General features: G+C 36.4%; 1 protein-coding gene across 3 annotated transcripts in view; it reads left to right on the top strand.

Annotated features, from left to right (window-relative positions):
• Nucleotides 1-16,744, top strand: part of dync2h1 (dynein cytoplasmic 2 heavy chain 1) — a 105,933-nt gene that overhangs the window by 43,080 nt on the left and 46,109 nt on the right. For 2 of the 3 annotated variants that reach the window (XM_028464242.1, XM_028464241.1), the window contains exons 52-74: nucleotides 151-253; nucleotides 1,262-1,426; nucleotides 2,326-2,450; nucleotides 2,843-3,091; nucleotides 3,277-3,385; nucleotides 3,576-3,689; nucleotides 4,557-4,699; nucleotides 4,993-5,074; nucleotides 5,300-5,460; nucleotides 6,045-6,182; nucleotides 8,125-8,238; nucleotides 8,337-8,497; nucleotides 9,123-9,246; nucleotides 9,379-9,500; nucleotides 9,611-9,697; nucleotides 10,192-10,318; nucleotides 10,923-11,064; nucleotides 11,387-11,496; nucleotides 11,792-11,812; nucleotides 12,642-12,740; nucleotides 13,312-13,435; nucleotides 14,154-14,317; nucleotides 14,612-14,731. In XM_028464242.1, coding sequence (XP_028320043.1) covers nucleotides 151-253; nucleotides 1,262-1,426; nucleotides 2,326-2,450; nucleotides 2,843-3,091; nucleotides 3,277-3,385; nucleotides 3,576-3,689; nucleotides 4,557-4,699; nucleotides 4,993-5,074; nucleotides 5,300-5,460; nucleotides 6,045-6,182; nucleotides 8,125-8,238; nucleotides 8,337-8,497; nucleotides 9,123-9,246; nucleotides 9,379-9,500; nucleotides 9,611-9,697; nucleotides 10,192-10,318; nucleotides 10,923-11,064; nucleotides 11,387-11,496; nucleotides 11,792-11,812; nucleotides 12,642-12,740; nucleotides 13,312-13,435; nucleotides 14,154-14,317; nucleotides 14,612-14,731 — 2,904 coding nt within the window. The remainder of the gene's footprint in view (nucleotides 1-150; nucleotides 254-1,261; nucleotides 1,427-2,325; nucleotides 2,451-2,842; nucleotides 3,092-3,276; nucleotides 3,386-3,575; nucleotides 3,690-4,556; nucleotides 4,700-4,992; nucleotides 5,075-5,299; nucleotides 5,461-6,044; nucleotides 6,183-8,124; nucleotides 8,239-8,336; nucleotides 8,498-9,122; nucleotides 9,247-9,378; nucleotides 9,501-9,610; nucleotides 9,698-10,191; nucleotides 10,319-10,922; nucleotides 11,065-11,386; nucleotides 11,497-11,791; nucleotides 11,813-12,641; nucleotides 12,741-13,311; nucleotides 13,436-14,153; nucleotides 14,318-14,611; nucleotides 14,732-16,744) is intronic. The other variant, XM_028464243.1, reaches the window with a different exon arrangement.

The following is a 16,744-nucleotide window of genomic DNA, read 5'->3' as shown; positions in this document are numbered from 1 at the left end:
AAAATGCCAGCAAATCCAAGTGTGGGAAATAGGCAAATTAATTTCTAGAGGAACAGCTAACTAAGGCTTATTCTTTTGAGGTGAATGTTTTCTTTGTAGATAATAGTTAAAGTGTGGAGTTTGAATACTTGTCATTTTTTGTCCACTTAGATAAAAGCTAAGCTCACAGTGGATGACCACAGTCACTACCTGTTCACTCCATGTATTCTCACTGAGTGGGTACTCAGCCTCCTCAGATACAACCTCACGGCAGGTAAACAACAGCTTGTGTACGTTTCATCATGTAAACATTTCAAATGTATGTGATGCAATTGTAAGAAAGGACTGCAATTGTAAAGTATTCCTTGAGAACTTGACCATCCGTGTTCCTTTTCAATGCACAGCTGAATGCAACAGAAAAAAGTTTGAATACAGTAACCTTCGGGTTATTTAAAACATGTCAGAGAATAAAAAAAAAAGATATATTTGAGGCTTGAATTAAATGGACAGCACCAGGTGGCTTGATATCTTGTCAGTGTTTCTTCTGCTTCTACTTTCACCTTTCCGTATATTCTGTCACACTCTCTTAAATCTCTTCTCTTTCCCCAGTTTCTCTCTGTCATTCCCTTGTCTTTTTCTCTTACATCATCCTTTCCCTTTGCTCTATTTCCATCTCCTCATCTGTCATTTTACCTCCATTTGCAATGTGTTTCGACTGCGATAGCAAGCCCCACCATCATTTATTTTATTTAAACACATCAGCTGATAATCTTCTATTTTCCTGTGCTCATCATTTTTTAACTCGTAATTCTGCTTTCCATTTGCCCTTCTTGCTGCTCGTCCTCTTTTGGTACGTAAACATGTCTTTTTGAATATTTATTTCATTCAGTATGAGAATGCAGTCCTGTGCAGTCATTGTTTGAGTCTTTGTTAGATGTGTTGGGTATCATTATGGACCCCAGCACATACAAATACAATATGGGAATGTGCTCCTTATATTAGCTGTTGTTTGGGCTTATTGTTTTGGTTCATTAAAGCCTATGTGTTCTGGCCATGCTTGAACTTGTTTCTTCAAAATATAAAATGTCACAGAAATTGATAAGACTGTCTTTCTTTCCTTCAAATAAGGTAAATATCAGAGATGCTTTTCTGAATTTTATGTAGAAGGACCAAATAGAAAATGCCATCAAGTTTCTCAAATACCACTTGGTATGTCAACTTTTGAAAATGTTTGCTGCTTTATTTGTAATTTGGTGTATTTGTCTCATTTATTTCCATGCAGCTCAATCTACTGTAACAGACAGCGTTCTGGAGGTTGTGGCGTACGAGGCCAGAAGGCTATTCAGAGACCGGCTAGTTTCCACCAAAGACATTCACACGTTTGATAATATCCTCTCCTCCATTATACGGGGAGACTGGGGATCCGACGCTTTGGACAACATGTCTGGTATGACCTTGGTCTTCCCTTGATAGACATTTAAAAGCTAGATTAAAAAAACAAAGACAAATACCAAAATGTTTAAATGTGAACTAACTGAAGCTGTTTGTGTCTGAAAGGATTGCACATGATAACCTCTCTGTTCATTTTTTATTTGTGGATTCTATTTCACCCTGATGTTATAAATATTCTAGCTTGGTTCGATTGCATGCCACTCTCACCTGTTATTCCATTTTCACTCGGTTTTGCTTCGACAAGTAGCTAAAAAAGTAGTTTTTCAGCTTCTTGTTTGTTGACACAAATTCAATATCTAAGATTCCTGTCAAAAGCTTTCTGCTATAGTTATGAAATACAAGAATCATGAAATATTTCAGCGTTGTTAACATTTGTCTTTGCTGAGAAACCTGCATTACTAAATGTAATCCATTAGCAGTAATACACACATACACATTGTATGAATGACCTCTTCAAAATGCCTTGGCAAAAACGGACAGATTTATGTATTTGCCAGGATTTATTTATCAATGACTCTAACCTAACCATACTCTTGTTGCTGTGTAGAAAAAAAAAATCCCATGCCCATGTCCTTGAAGCCGAGGAATCTTAATGTTTTATCGTTACATCTGTGTTTTCGTCGTATTTGTCATTTATTGCTTGGCTAATTAATTTGTAATTCAAGCCTTTGTTTTAACACATTTCATTCAGTTTACAGATTAACACAGTTTTTGTATTAGTTGAACAAATTAAAATGCAAATGACAATGGTACTTTCTCTACTTTTAAATATATTTCCGTGTTTGAGGTATATTGTAATTTCTGTATTTTCTCTGATGTGGATGCTCCCTTATCTCATATAAAATCCTCTGGATGTGTAACTTACACTTTCTACATGTGTCCCTTATCTGTAAGATGGTTTCTATGTGACATGGGGTGCCTCTGAGGGCGTCGTAATGGCTCCCGGACAGTCTTTGCCTCCTCATGGGAAACAACTGGGACGACTGGATTCTGCTGACCTTAAACAAGTTATACAAAAAGTATGTGTTAAGAAACTGCTATTGATTAGAGCTCTTAGTTTACAAGTTTAAGTTCACATAATAACCCCATCTATGTGTGACAGTTCATTGCTCTACTACTGTACCGTATTTTGGTTTGGCTACTTCAATTGAGTTTAACTGATGAAAAAAAAAAAACATAACTATTTGAGTCATTACTTAACTTTTTTTTTGTAAAATTAGTTAATCATGCATATAATAAACACATTAATGGTTTGGTAAGCACTAGCCAGTATCGTTAAATAAATCTCTTGATATACTGCACATGACTTATACGTTGTTTTATTTATTTGTTATTTTGATTTGTAACGTTTTTATTAAAAAAAAAAAAAAAAATTTTCACACCTGGCTTTTAATCTTTTTTTGTTCTCCAGGGAGTAGCACTGTACAGCCGTGACAACAAAGAGCTGGATCTTCTGCTGTTTTGGGAAGTGTATGAGTTTGTGTGTCGGGTGGATCGAGTTCTGAGCCGTCCTGGTGGCTCTCTGCTGCTGGCAGGGCGGAGCGGAGTGGGTCGACACACAGCCGCATGCCTGGTGTCACACATGCATGGATACACATTGTTCACTCCCAAAATCTCTCGTGGTTATTCTCTCAAGCAGTTTAACAATGACCTCAAAACGGTAAGACGAGGCAGCCTTTTAAAGAGTTTATGAGCCACTTTATGACTTGCTATTCATTTTTATTGCAAAACATTTAGAAATAATGAGTATTTATTTGGAGGCTGTTTGTTTACCTATTGTTTCACACATAGATAAGATCATTTGACTATAGTTTGTGCGTTTTCTTTTTGTATAAATAAATGTAGGTGATGCAGGTGGCAGGTCTGGATGGTCAACAGGTGGTGCTGTTGTTGGAGGACAGTCAGTTTGTTCATCCAGCTTTTTTGGAGATGGTGAACAGTTTGTTATCATCAGGTGTGTATTTCCTTCTTCCTGTAACTCTTATACTGTTGTTAAATGTTTTTGGTGACGGAAACATCAGATATTTTGTTTGATTTTCCACATTTTTTTTATCTTGGTGATATAGTCCCTGGTCTTAAAATCTAAGGAAAAGTGGCATTAAAATCTTTAATTGGTGGTTTTATGAAGTAGTTGTGTATTTCAGGTGAAGTTCCTGGTCTTTATACTCCTGAGGAACTGGAGCCTCTGCTCTCCTCGCTTAAAGATGCAGCTTCTCAGGATGGATTCACTGGACCACTCTACAACTACTTTTCTCACAGTCAGTATCTTTTTAGTCAACAGTATGATACATTGTTCTCTATCATATCATTGCTTCACTAAATTATACTCACTTGCACTGCTCCATTCTTCTTCTATTCACTTCTTTTTACAAGCTTGACCCAACGTAATGTATCTGTCCATGTAGTTCTGCCTCATTGCTGTGCTTTTGTCTGTATTGTTTATGTATGGCACTAAGAGGTTGAAGTTACTGCTTGAAAATCCAATCAATAGCTGTTATTGTCCTCATTATTTAAAAAGCACCATGCTCAATTAGACTGCCCAAATCTGCGAAGGAAGGTTCAAGCTGAATTCAAGCTTGTCAGGGACACAAACACTGTTTCATTTAGTGCTGACGTATTTTTAACATCCACATGTATGCGTAGTTTTTGCAAATTTAAGTTGATTCTTGCAGCTTCTTTGGCAAAATCTAAATTAATTAATTAATACATACAAACATACATACTTACATATATGGTTTTTAATTATTTAATTTCATTGTAAAATGAATACAGTGCTTTTTAAAGAGTGCTTACATTTAGAGTAACCAGTCAGCATACAAAACTGTGTAAAAAGTCCAATGAACAACGTGCATTTTTAAAGCCAGGCATGTTACTAAAAACTCTTGGTTGTTCCCTAATCACAAGAATTAAAATAAAAAATATTGATCTTTTTTTCGAAACTGACAAAAATTTCTCTGTAATTATTATTTTTGAATATATTGTATTCCTATTATGACATCTTGTTCCAAAAGTTCTTTCTTCCAACCAGCGTGCAGGGATCTTGATCGTACAAATAGTTTTATAGTTAATGCAATTTCAGATGGATTTTATCTTTTTTTAATATGTATGTCTGTTCTGTACTTCAGGAATCCAGCAGAACCTTCACATTGTTCTGATCATGGACTGCTCCAACTCTAACTTTACTATCAACTGTGAGAGCAACCCAGCGTTTTATCGTAAATGTTCTGTGCAGTGGATGGAGGGATGGTCTGAAAGCAGTATGAAGAAGGTAATAGAAAACTAAACTCATAGATTTGCATGCATATTGTTAGTGGTTATGGGGGCTAGACTGTGAGCTAGAAGAGAAGAAGAAAATCTAACGTGAGTTAGACCCAGTGACAATTATTTTCAATTGATAATTTAATAAACGGTTCAGTATTTACGTCCAAATATTGCAACAGTGCTGCCAATCTGACATACACTGGTGTGTGTGTGTGTGTGTGTGTGTGTGTGTGTGTGTGTGTGTGTGTGTGTGTGTGTGTGTGTGTGTGTGTGTGTGTGTGTGTGTGTGTGTGTGTGTAGATTCCTGAGCTGCTTCTTGAAAAAACAGAACCTGGAGTTGATCAGAAAGAAAAAGAAAAGAGCAGTAAAATAAAAAGCTCAGGTAAGACCACATTATTGATAAGCTAAACATAATGACTTATAAAGGATATTGTAATAGTATTTTTATGCACTATAAATTCATACATTTTTATTTAGTTAAGAAACTCTCCCAGGCCCTAGACAGATGCTGTAGCAATTAAAAAAAAAAAGCACAAGTGTGCCTTGTATGTGATTATACAGTCAGTCCTCACACCAGTATTTTTCTTCCTGTTGTTTGTCCTTGCAGGATCAGCACAGAATGAACTCTGCCGCTTGTTCCTATTGGTTCATGAATCATGCAGAGAACACGGTGCAACCCCCAGTCAGTACATGGCCTTTCTGCATGTTTACATGGCAATTTACAGTCGGAAGCAAAATCAGCTTACTACAAGACAACATCATTTACAGGTGAAATACTCACTGCAGTGCAGCCCATAGTGCATTTTCATTAATAGATATTACTTGGCCTCAACTTTTCCTTATTTTCTTCAGCGTTGTTAACTTTAATCCAAAGGTTGAATCGGTATTATTGGTGGGAAAACATGATTGGTCGCTATTTGTTCATTCATTCATTTAAACAGGACATTTCTCTTTGATCAACAGACAGAACATACAGCTCTTTTTCTAGATGGTAGTGGGTTTTTCTTTCCCAAGTTTTGTGTCAATTGACTTAAAAACTGTAGCTTGTAATTAAGCTAAACTAGGAACTGAGTTTTATTGGTTTTGCAGTGTGTCCTTTGCACAAAAGTACTTTAGAATAATCTGAGTCTTTCAATTGTGTGTTTCTGTTATTTTGATGTGTAATAGACATGCAGTTGTCCAAAGGAAAAGCCCTGCACTGCCCAGCTAACCCTGTACAAATTCTTATGAATTTAAGAAGACAAAAATCATTGCAGAAATGTTTGTGTACAAGCTGTGCTTTCTTTGTTTTTTGTTTTTTTTACTATAAATGATATATTTCTTTTCTGTTTCTGATTGACTTGTAACTGCAGGCTGGGGTGTCAAAGCTGAATGAAGCTAAAGCATTAGTCGATGATTTGAAAAAGCGGGCGGCAGAGCAGAGCGCACTGCTGAAGACGAAACAGCAAGAGGCAGATTCTGCCCTGCAGGAAATTACCACCTCAATGCAGGTGTGTATGACTCAGCACACATGTACGTGTGACTTCTGAGGCCTTTTCACGTGACCGAGGACAGAAGCACTGCAGGGTTTTGTGTCTTTTCACATTGCCCTAAATTCTCTCTCCCTCTATACTACACTCTGTTTCTCTCACTTTGCCATTGCAATGTAAACTTTTCTCAGAATTTACCCTGGATGTGTTCTCCCTGCTGGGAAGATACTGTTTATTCAGAGGAAATGTGTTTGTGTGTGTTGTGCTTGTGCAACTTATGTATTGTTTTCTCAATCCTCATTTTTTTAGCTAGTCTTGTGTCTTTGGTCTGCAGCAGCTTTGTTGCCTAGGGGGCTGGAAACAGCAGGCAGGAAAAATGAGAGAAAGTAGAACAATAAGATGAAGAGGGAAATCAACAAGATAGAAGAAAGGTTTAGACATGAAAATAAGAAACTCAGCAATACAGAGCAAAGAGGGAGGAATTCAGAGGGAATAAAGGAAATGAGAAAGAATGTGTTTAAAAGATTATATTAGACTCTCATACAGCTCAACATGTGGCGTTTTCGCAACACAGAGTGCAACTTGTGCCAAGCTTTAAATGGCTTGTGCCCACTATGTTGTTTTAGAGCGCAATAAGAAGTTAACTGTTGTCGTAGACTTATAGTACTTAGTACAATGTTAGTTTTGCCACAAATGGAAAATGGTTAAAGGTAGGTAAAGTTCAATGGCATTAGGCAATGTTAGAGTTTTGAGATACTCAATCAATTTATTACAGATGAACAGAAAGGAATCAACAACAAAATCAAGTCAATAGAATATAACAGGCACTCATCTAAAACTCAGCAGTGGGCCTCAGGGTCGTCTCACTTTTGGGTCCCGAATGTAGTTTTCTCAGCATTTTTATTCTATGTTGTTAATTAGTGTTTCTCCTCCCTTGGCTGTCACATGGCTGGGATATGTCTTCTTTTGTTATAATATGTAAGACATTTATGATTGTCAGGGTCAAACATGAGCTCATCAAAGATAAAGACATATACACATTATATGGGTCAAAGCATAGATTTCAAAAGTTTATTTCTAACAGTATCCTTTTAATTAGAAGATGTTTTACATTTAGAAATCAAACAATCAGTTATTGTAGTTAGTTAAAGATGACATTTACTGCTGATATAAAGCAATACAATTTTTTTTCAAGATGTTTGATTGATTCATTATTATTTATCATTTAGGGGTCTAATGTGTCTGCTGTATTTGATTTATTAGGTATATGTATATGAGTTGTTTAATGTGTATTAAATGTATTATTTAAAATAGAATTATTCTTATTTGTTAACGACTTAGATTTTGAACATTTTGCTCAAACTGTCTTTTTTAGTGTTAATCTGAGTGTCCCTGTTATTTATATCTGATTTGTCTCATTGCTTACATACATGCTTGTGTTGTTGTTAGATTTAGATTGTGTTGAAATCAGATGTTCTGAAACAGTTTGTTCCAAAAAATAGGCTTTAAGAAAGTTGACTTGAATATGTTTTATTATGGTTAAATGGGAGCTATTGGACATTTAATTATAGTATGTTAAAAAATAAACCATGAATGATAATCCAAATTTACAGTAACATTGAAAGATGTTCACAAAGGTGCACTACAGTTTTGGCAACCTAGTGCAACAATATTAGCCTGTCAAAGAGACAAAGAGCTAGATGAATTAGTGAATGTCACACAGGAAATTGAAACAAAATGCAACCTCTTAGAAAGTTTCATATTATATTGACCCTCGTCATTATGAAGGGCCCATGATATTAAAGAGTACGTGACTTCACACAACAGGGATGCATGGCTATACTATACGTGTAGGATAATTGTAAAGGAATAACTTATTTGTTTCTTTTTAAAACACTTTAAAATATCCTCAAATATACTGTATATCACAATTTTTCCATTATTGATTTGTTGTGCATTTCAGAATGCCAGTGACCAAAAGACAGAGATGGAAAAAATCAAAGGGAGAATGGCCCAGGAAGTGTCCAAAATTGAAGAGAGAAAAGACAAAATCGATGTTGAACTACAAGAAGTGCAGGTAAGTTTATCAACATGATGTGTTATTGGAAAATAATTCCAAGATGCTTATCTCTCACCTAAAACTGTCCATTCTGGTCTCTACTCCGGTGTCCTTAGCCTTTAGTAGATGAAGCAAAGCGTGCCGTTGGAAACATCAGGCCCGAATCACTGTCGGAGATCCGCTCCCTTCGTATGCCCCCTGATGTCATCAGAGACATCCTGGAGGGAGTGCTCAGACTGATGGGCATTTTTGACACCTCCTGGGTCAGCATGAAGAGGTGAGAGGGACAATGATGGGAAGAAAATGGGGAAAGAATGGATAAAAATAATGCAAGAAGAAGGATGGCAAGATAGTTATGCTGTTGGTATTAATTAGATTGACGAGGCTCTCCAACACCTTTTGGGTTCAGGAGAATTTGACAGAGTGTTAAAAGGATTTGGAAACAAAAGGGTAATTAGAGTAAAGTCATCCCAGGGCAAAAATGTAAGACAACATAAGTTTTTATATCAAAGTCACTAAACTTCCACAACAAGTTAATATTTCATTACTTTTATACTTTAAATAGTACATTTTAAAACCAGCATTATAATTTGCCAAAAAAAATGAAAAATCAAGTGTTTTTTTTATAATTTTTTATTAGCAAATAAATATCAGATTTATTACATTTGTATTGCTAATATTTAGGTGTATGGTCCTGCACTAAAAGAGGATGTGGATATGTTCATGTTAGCTCTTAAGTTAGCTCATCATGAGTCTATAAGGAACATCCCCTTCACCTGCCAAATCTTAGGTCTTATTGAATGCAGTTTTCAAAGATTTTGCTCATTACAATATTATTTTTAACTACAAATGCAGCATTTAAGTCTGTCACTTAATTGTTTTGTTCTTGCTGCCGTCTTCAGCTTCCTGGCTAAGCGTGGCGTAAGAGAGGACATTGCTACATTTGAGGCCCGAAACATTACTCCTGAAATTCGTCTGAGTGTGGAAGAGCTACTTAACAGGAACAAGGCCTCCTTTGACCCCAAGGTCCACTCACAATGGTTTTAGAATGAAAATCGCATTTGTGAAGAGTTCTTCTCATTGATGTTGTCGCTATGCATGTTATGGTAGTCCTGGCTGCTAATCAGTTTTTTGTGATGCTGTTATTGTTATGTTTAGAATGCAAAACGTGCAAGTGCAGCAGCTGCTCCTCTCGCTGCCTGGGTCAAAGCCAACGTCCAGTACTCCATTGTCCTAGAGAAGATAGAGCCACTGGAAAGGGAGCAGGCTGGACTGATGGAGTAGGAGAGCAAACCGTCAAATCTTTTTTATTTGTGTCATAGAAACACACGAGTGACATGTATTTTTCACATTTTGAATTGCATTAAATGTACGCTTCGCTTTTCTGTAGAAACCTCAGGAAGACGGAGAGTCGGAAGAACAAACTTGAAGACCAACTGAATTCTGTTGGAGCCAAAGTCAATGAATTGAAAGAGAAGTATGACTTAGTTTTCTGCTGCTGTATTTGATGATATATATGTAAAATTGTATAGTCTACCACTTCACTCATGTGACCATCCAGACATCACTAAGACTGTGCATGATATTATGAATGAAAAAAATATTTCAGTAGAAGGAAAAAGCAAGTCAAAAATAACATTATTTGAATGAATCTCCTTAATGTTTCTGATTGAGTTCACTGACTGCTGGGCTTTTAATGCTTACCTCTGCTTGTACTGTTTGACAATGCAGGCATTCGGTAATTGATATAAATAGTCATTATTGCTCGAAGGGTAGGGGACTCTGTTAGTGGAAGTGAGCTGTCCTCTTATCATTGCTTTTCTTAGTTCTTCACAAAGCCACATAGCTGACATTTACTGACTACCTATGATGTGAAAAGATGTATTCTGCCAATAAAAAAAAACAAACATCCAGGAAAATGTCAAATGTAAAAAGAGCAATCTGTACTTCTCCGGTCCACTTTTATTTCAGGTTTCAGTGTCATACTGCTGAGGCTGCTAAGTTGGAGGCTGAGGTGGTAAAGGCTCAGGACACAATCACAGCTGCCCAGCAGCTCATCTCACAGCTGGATGGTGAACACACACGCTGGATTGCACAGGTACTTTGATGTACAAGGGTGTTAATATTAGTATTGGTCTGGAAGGTTACACAAACAAAGTTAAAAATATAGGTCTTTAGTTTTTACCTGTGTGTGTGTGTGTGTGTGTGTGTGTGTGTGTGTGTGTGTGTGTGTGTGTGTGTGTGTGTGTGTGTGTGTGTGTGTGTGTGTGTGTGTGTGTGTGTGAGAGAGAGAGAGTGACAGGGGAATGGATCCTGGGTCCCTTCTGGCTGTTTTTACTCCTCTTCACAGCATCTGTCTGTAACCTTAATTAAAACACTCAATCTCTTCCTGACACATTTACTTGCACAAACTGCCTCCCCAAGGCTTGTACCAAAGAGCCGGTTTACGACTCTGTACTCAAATATATATATACTATATGATAGATAGATTAGAGAGAAAACATTTTAAAAGCCATAATGGGGATAACTTTTTTGCTTCATGTTTTCTCTTTCATATTAACCTTTCTCATCCCTAAAATTCCCAAAGCTTACTTCTCCCTTTCACTTTCTTGCATTTAATGTTTGCCTTATTGCACTTGTTTGTCTCCCTCTCGGTCTTCCTTGTTGGTTACTTTTTTTTGTTTCTCTTGCTTTCCAAATAGGTTTCTGAGATAAAGAATGAGTTGGATACCCTCCCCGTCAGGGCTCTTCTTGCTGCAGCCTTCATCACTTACCTGTCTGCAGCGTCTGAGGACCGTAGAAGACACTGTCTGGAGACGTGGATGGCTCAGTCTGGACTGCAAAGTAAACCTATTTCTGCAACATTTATCAAGGGCACCAGTTTATGTTGACTGTTGCACAAAACTGTGACCCATGCACAGTGTCATGCACACTTCATACACAGAAGCAAACTTCCAGGCCAATTAATTGAGTGTTGATACGTAAATACACAATGTTAATGAATCCTTGGTTTTGCCTTACAATCGTTATCATCATCATCTCCTGTTAAGCAGAGAAATGTTCATAGTTCTTCAAGTCATCTGTTTACTTATAAATAATTACTCCAAATGAAAAAATAGAAATATTTGTCTATTTATTATCTATTTATTTTGTGTATTTTTCACAGAGTTTGACCTGCGATCGTTCCTGTGCTCTGAAAGCGAGCAGTTGATCTGGAAGAGTGAAGGGCTTCCATCAGATGATCTGTCCATGGAGAATGCTCTGGTTATTCTACAGGTTAGGCTGCAGCATACATTTGTACTACGTTGGAAATAATGCCACAGTATTTTTTGGTTTATGAATAGATTTAATTTTTTTTTTGGATACTTGTTTTTTCTTCTTTTTTTAAACGCAGATTTGAATTGTTTTTTTTATATGGGCACTTATATGTACATTCACCATTTAAGTTTAGTATACATACTGTATTTAATGTATTCATGACTACAAATTTTTTTGCCATTTCTGACATTTATCTGTCCTCCATGTTTCTACATTTTGTTTGTATTTTTTTTTTTATCATTGCTGCCGTCAGATCAATGCACTCCAGCTACAAGTAAGTTTCTCCATCATTCATCCCCAGTGCCTGTTTGTTGTAGGTATTTGTCTTTCTTTCACTTTCTGTTTGTACCTTCACACAGAATTATTGTTTGTTTTCTTTGTTTATTGCCTTTACCAATCAAACTGGAGTCTTTTATTATCCCTCACTGGCAGAACAGTTGGGGCAAAAAATAATCGTATCATGTTCTAAATCAAGAAAGCAACTAAATATTTTTTGTTTTTGTTTTTCTGTTTCGCTAACAACAATGATCATTTGTCATCTTTGCCAGGTGCATGAGGGGGCAGAAGGACAATGCATATTAAGAAACATTTCCATCTAAATATGTGCCAATGTTGCAGGTTCACTTTGTAAAAACATTAACCTCAATTGAATATTCTTGAACAAGTGTTCTAGGAATGATTGCAAGTGATAAGTAACTTAGAGAAACAGCAGTTTAATCTGTAGTTTTTTGTTGTTTTATTTACTTGATTTATACAAATGGTAAAACATGCCCTATATGGCACAGGTTAATTGGCCAGTCTTTAAGTGTCCTAAAGTTGGGACACAGACAAAGTGTTTTTTTGTGTAGACTTCCTTTTATAAACAGTTTCTCACAGAAAAATGACTGAACAAGAAGCCATGAAATAGAGAACTGCATCAATTATGGGAAGGTGCAAACTGCATTCCTTTGTCTGACATCAAAGTGAAGATGGCCGATAAGCATGACAGCACAGGACTGGACCAACACACACACATACACACACACACACACACACACGTACACACAAACACACACACAAAATATAACCACTGACATATTTTTCCTATTGTTTTTTTTACTCAGAGTGTTGCCTGTCCATTCCTGATTGATCCGTCATCCCGAGCCACTGAGTGGTTATGCACACATCTCAAACAACACAGACTAGAAGTCATCAACCAACAGGTAAACACATACAAACAATATGGAAGTTTATTGACTACTCTGATCGATGAGGGAGGTAGTGTTAGTTGACCCAGAGATGTGTTTCTCTTGTACACTGTTGAAGTGCTTTGTCGAGACATCTTGATAAATCATCATTCTTTTTATTTTTCTTATAAAGCTAAGTTTTCATACACACATACCTCAATAGTATTGAAACAAAAGTTTGTTTGTTTTTCTTCTCTGTTTTTGAAAGTAATTCAGTCCACAGAGTCATTTTTAGGACTGATGGTTACAAAGCCTCAATAGATTTTATGACAAGACACACGACTTTTAATGTGATATCAACACACTGCAAGACACACATTTCCCATTGATCATAATCATAAGTTACTGTTTCACTAACACTTTTTTTTTTAAAAATAAATAAAACCAAAGCAATGCATTTATTTACAGAATTGGCCCTACTGCCAGTAGAAGAATTTAGTTTTGTTTTTTTCACAACCTTCTGTCCGCTGTCATCATTGATCTGTTTGCTAAAGGATTGATGTCTATAAACTTTGGTATCAAGGTAAAGTACTCCTGCTCTCTATAGGACAGCAACTTCATGACGTCCCTGGAGCTGGCGGTCAGATTTGGAAAAACCCTGATTATCCAGGAGATGGACGGAGTTGAACCTGTGCTTTATCCACTGCTGAGGAAGGATCTAATTGCACAAGGTACCTAATTCTAACTCTACATTGTTCACGGGCAAAACAAATGTATACAAAAATAGATTTGTGACTGTTTAAGTGGAATGTTAATTGCTGTTTTTTTTTTTTGTCATTGTTTGTGTTTTTGGAGTTAATATGTGTATTTCTGTTGTCTTCTTGTCTGTTTTGCAATTTTTGTGTTTTTGTGTCATATAATTTTTTTGTGTATTTTTGTCATGTATAGTTTTGTGTGATTTTGTTGTAGTTTTGTATATTTTTCTGTCATTTTGTGCATTAATCATGTCATAATGTGTGTTCTACTGTTCTTGAAATAATTTAGTTTAAATGTTGTAGTCATTTTGTCTATTTTTGCTTTTGTTTTGTGTATTTTTGTGTGTTTTTTGGGGGTTTTGGAGTCATTTTTAGCTTTTACCAAGAGTTGATTTAGAAAATTCAAGCTACCATTGAACTGTATTTAAAGCTTGTGCAATTCTTTGAATTTCTTGCTTTAAGTACGTACCAATCACATACTGTATATAGTAATTACTCTCATAAGATCCCCTTTAAAAAATGCTCAGCAATATCTGGAAAAAGTCAGCTGAAATGAAGACCTCACAAAGACCTAAATGAAGACATAACTGTTAAAGTAGATGTGTTTTCAGTTTCATTTGATGCAGTCTTTATAATGAAAGGGATTTTGTCTAAAGTCTCCCCCGATGTTTTGATTTTTTTCCTTGTCCATCAGGTCCTCGATACATGGTACAAATTGGAGAGAAGATTATTGATTACAATGAAGACTTTAGACTTTTCCTGGCAACTCGTAATCCCAGTCCTTACATCCCTCCTGATGCTGTATCCGTGGTTACAGAGGTTAATTTTACCACCACCAGAGCAGGCTTGCGAGGACAGGTAATGCACTTGACTCAAAGAGAAAACACCAAATCACACACAGGCACAGACTTTATGTGCTTTGTGAAATAAAGCAAAGAACAAACGGTTGACATTTTTGTAATGTGGTTTTATGTGAATCTCATCTTTATAACTTTCAAATAAAAGAAATATCTTTACTGCATCATGAGGAAATCTACAGTGAATGTACACTTACATAGGATAACTGTTTATTTATAGTGTGAGCTGTCCAATTTCATTCCCTATGCATTAATCTAGCTGCACTGTGTTTGTTTGTTTCCATCTATAATTTAGCTGCTAGCCTTGACCATTCAGCAGGAGAAGCCTGAATTGGAGACTGAAAAAACAAAACTTCTACAACAAGAAGAAGACAAGAAGATACAGCTGGCTCAGTTGGAGGAGTCTTTGTTAGAGGTAAAAAATAAAGCTTTGAAACATAAATATTTCCTTTCTCACAATCAGGATCCTTTAGCTGCTCTTTGCTTCCAATGCCTTGTTGTTATAAAGTCACGCTGTTTATCCGATTAGTGTTTTGTAGAAATGTAATCAGTAATCACACCAGGCAAGAGGAAAGACTAATGTTATGTTTCCTAAGTACTCTATATTGGGTGTCTATTGGGCACCCAAAGCCAAAACTCAGAAAAGTGGTTATAATACACAGTACGGTGCAACATTAACATTTGCTTGTTTACATCTTTGAGGGGAAAAAAACATCGCTGAGCAGAGCTAAATTCTTGGACGATATAATGATCAAAGACATATTCTCAATAATATACTTTGTAACTTGTGAAATCCTGTCCCGCATTCAGTCCCAAAAAAAATGTGGACACAAAACGAATTAATACCAAGAGCAGGATGTTGGCGCTTCAGCAGGATGAGCCATGTAATTATTTGAGAATTGTAGGAGCATATTCGACTTGACATTTCCATGCTCTACTGCTTTCTCATCATTTTACTTGAATTTATTTGAATAAATTTTATCACCTCATTTCAGAGACTAGATTCCAGAGGATGGGGCTGGAGAGTCACGACTCTTGAATGAATGCCTAAAGTTTTACTTTTTCAACTTTTATCTAAACCACTACTTTCAGCAAACTGACAAATACAATGACCAATATGATTATTGCAAATATGTACCAATAATAGTTGTTTTTTCTATGTGTCACTTACACTTTTTAGTAGGCAAGGAAAGGGAAATTTATTTGTATAGCACATTTCATACAGAAGGCAACTCAATGTGCTTTACATGATCAAAAAGTGCAACAGATAACATTCAACAGCTTACAATCAATAAGAACATTCAAATCAGCAGCAATAAAAACAAAAACAAAAAACATTTAAAATAATCAACAAACATTGCATGAACAACAACATGACCAAAAATATTCCTCTCAATCATATGCAGTAGAGAAAAAAAGTGCCTTTAACTTTGATTTAAAAATGTTCACATTAGATGCTGACTTCAGCTCTGCTGGCAGTTTGTTCCACTTCTTTGCAGCATAACAACTAAAAGCAGCATCACCATGTTTACTGGGCTCCACTATCTGACCTGTGTCCATAGATCTGAGAGACCTGCTGGGTTCATACCTGACTAACATCTCACTGATGTATTCTGGACCAAACCCATTCACAGATTTATACACCGGCAGTAGAACTTTAAAGTCTATTCTGAGGCTGACTGGGAGCCAGTGTAAATATTTTAAAACTGGAGTAATGTGCGCTGACCTCTGTGTTCTGGTTAAGACCCGAGCTGCAGCGTTCTGAACCAGCTGTAGATGTTTGATGCTCTTTTGGGGATTCCTGTCAGAAGACCATTACAATAGTCCAGTCTGCTGGAGATAAAAGCATGGACCAGTTTCTCTTGATGTTTCTGTGTCATTAAACCTTTCACTCTGGAGATGTTCCTTAGGTGGTAGAAGTCTGTTTTTGTAATAGATTGGATCTGACTGCTGAATGTCAGATCTGAGTCAATCAGAAGACCACCGTTTTTGACTTGGTCTTTAGCTTTTAGAGATCGAGACTCAAGATACTCGCCGATAGCAGTCCTTTTTTCCTTGTTATCAAAAACAATCACCTCCATCTTGTCATGATTTAGTTGAAGGAATTTTTCACTCATCCAGCAGTTTACTTTTTCTAACTAGTCACACAACACCTCAATGGGACCATAGTCATCTGTGTCCAGTAATAGATATAGTTGTGTGTCATTTGCATAGTTCTGATAATCAACCTTACATTTCTGTAAAATTTGTCCTAAAAGAAGCATATAAAGGCTAAACAGAAGGGGTTCAAGAACAGAGCCTTGAGGAACCCCACAGGTCATTGGTAATCTGTCAGATTCAAAGTTTCCAATGCTTACAAAATAACTTTGCTCCTCCAAGTATAACTTAAACCATTGCATTACTTTTCTATTTAGTCCAACCCATGTTT

The sequence above is a fragment of the Gouania willdenowi genome, chromosome 13 (assembly GCF_900634775.1).
Source record: "Gouania willdenowi chromosome 13, fGouWil2.1, whole genome shotgun sequence".
NCBI classification, from domain to species: domain Eukaryota; kingdom Metazoa; phylum Chordata; class Actinopteri; order Blenniiformes; family Gobiesocidae; genus Gouania; species Gouania willdenowi.
This window is presented reverse-complemented; position numbering and strand designations above follow the sequence as displayed.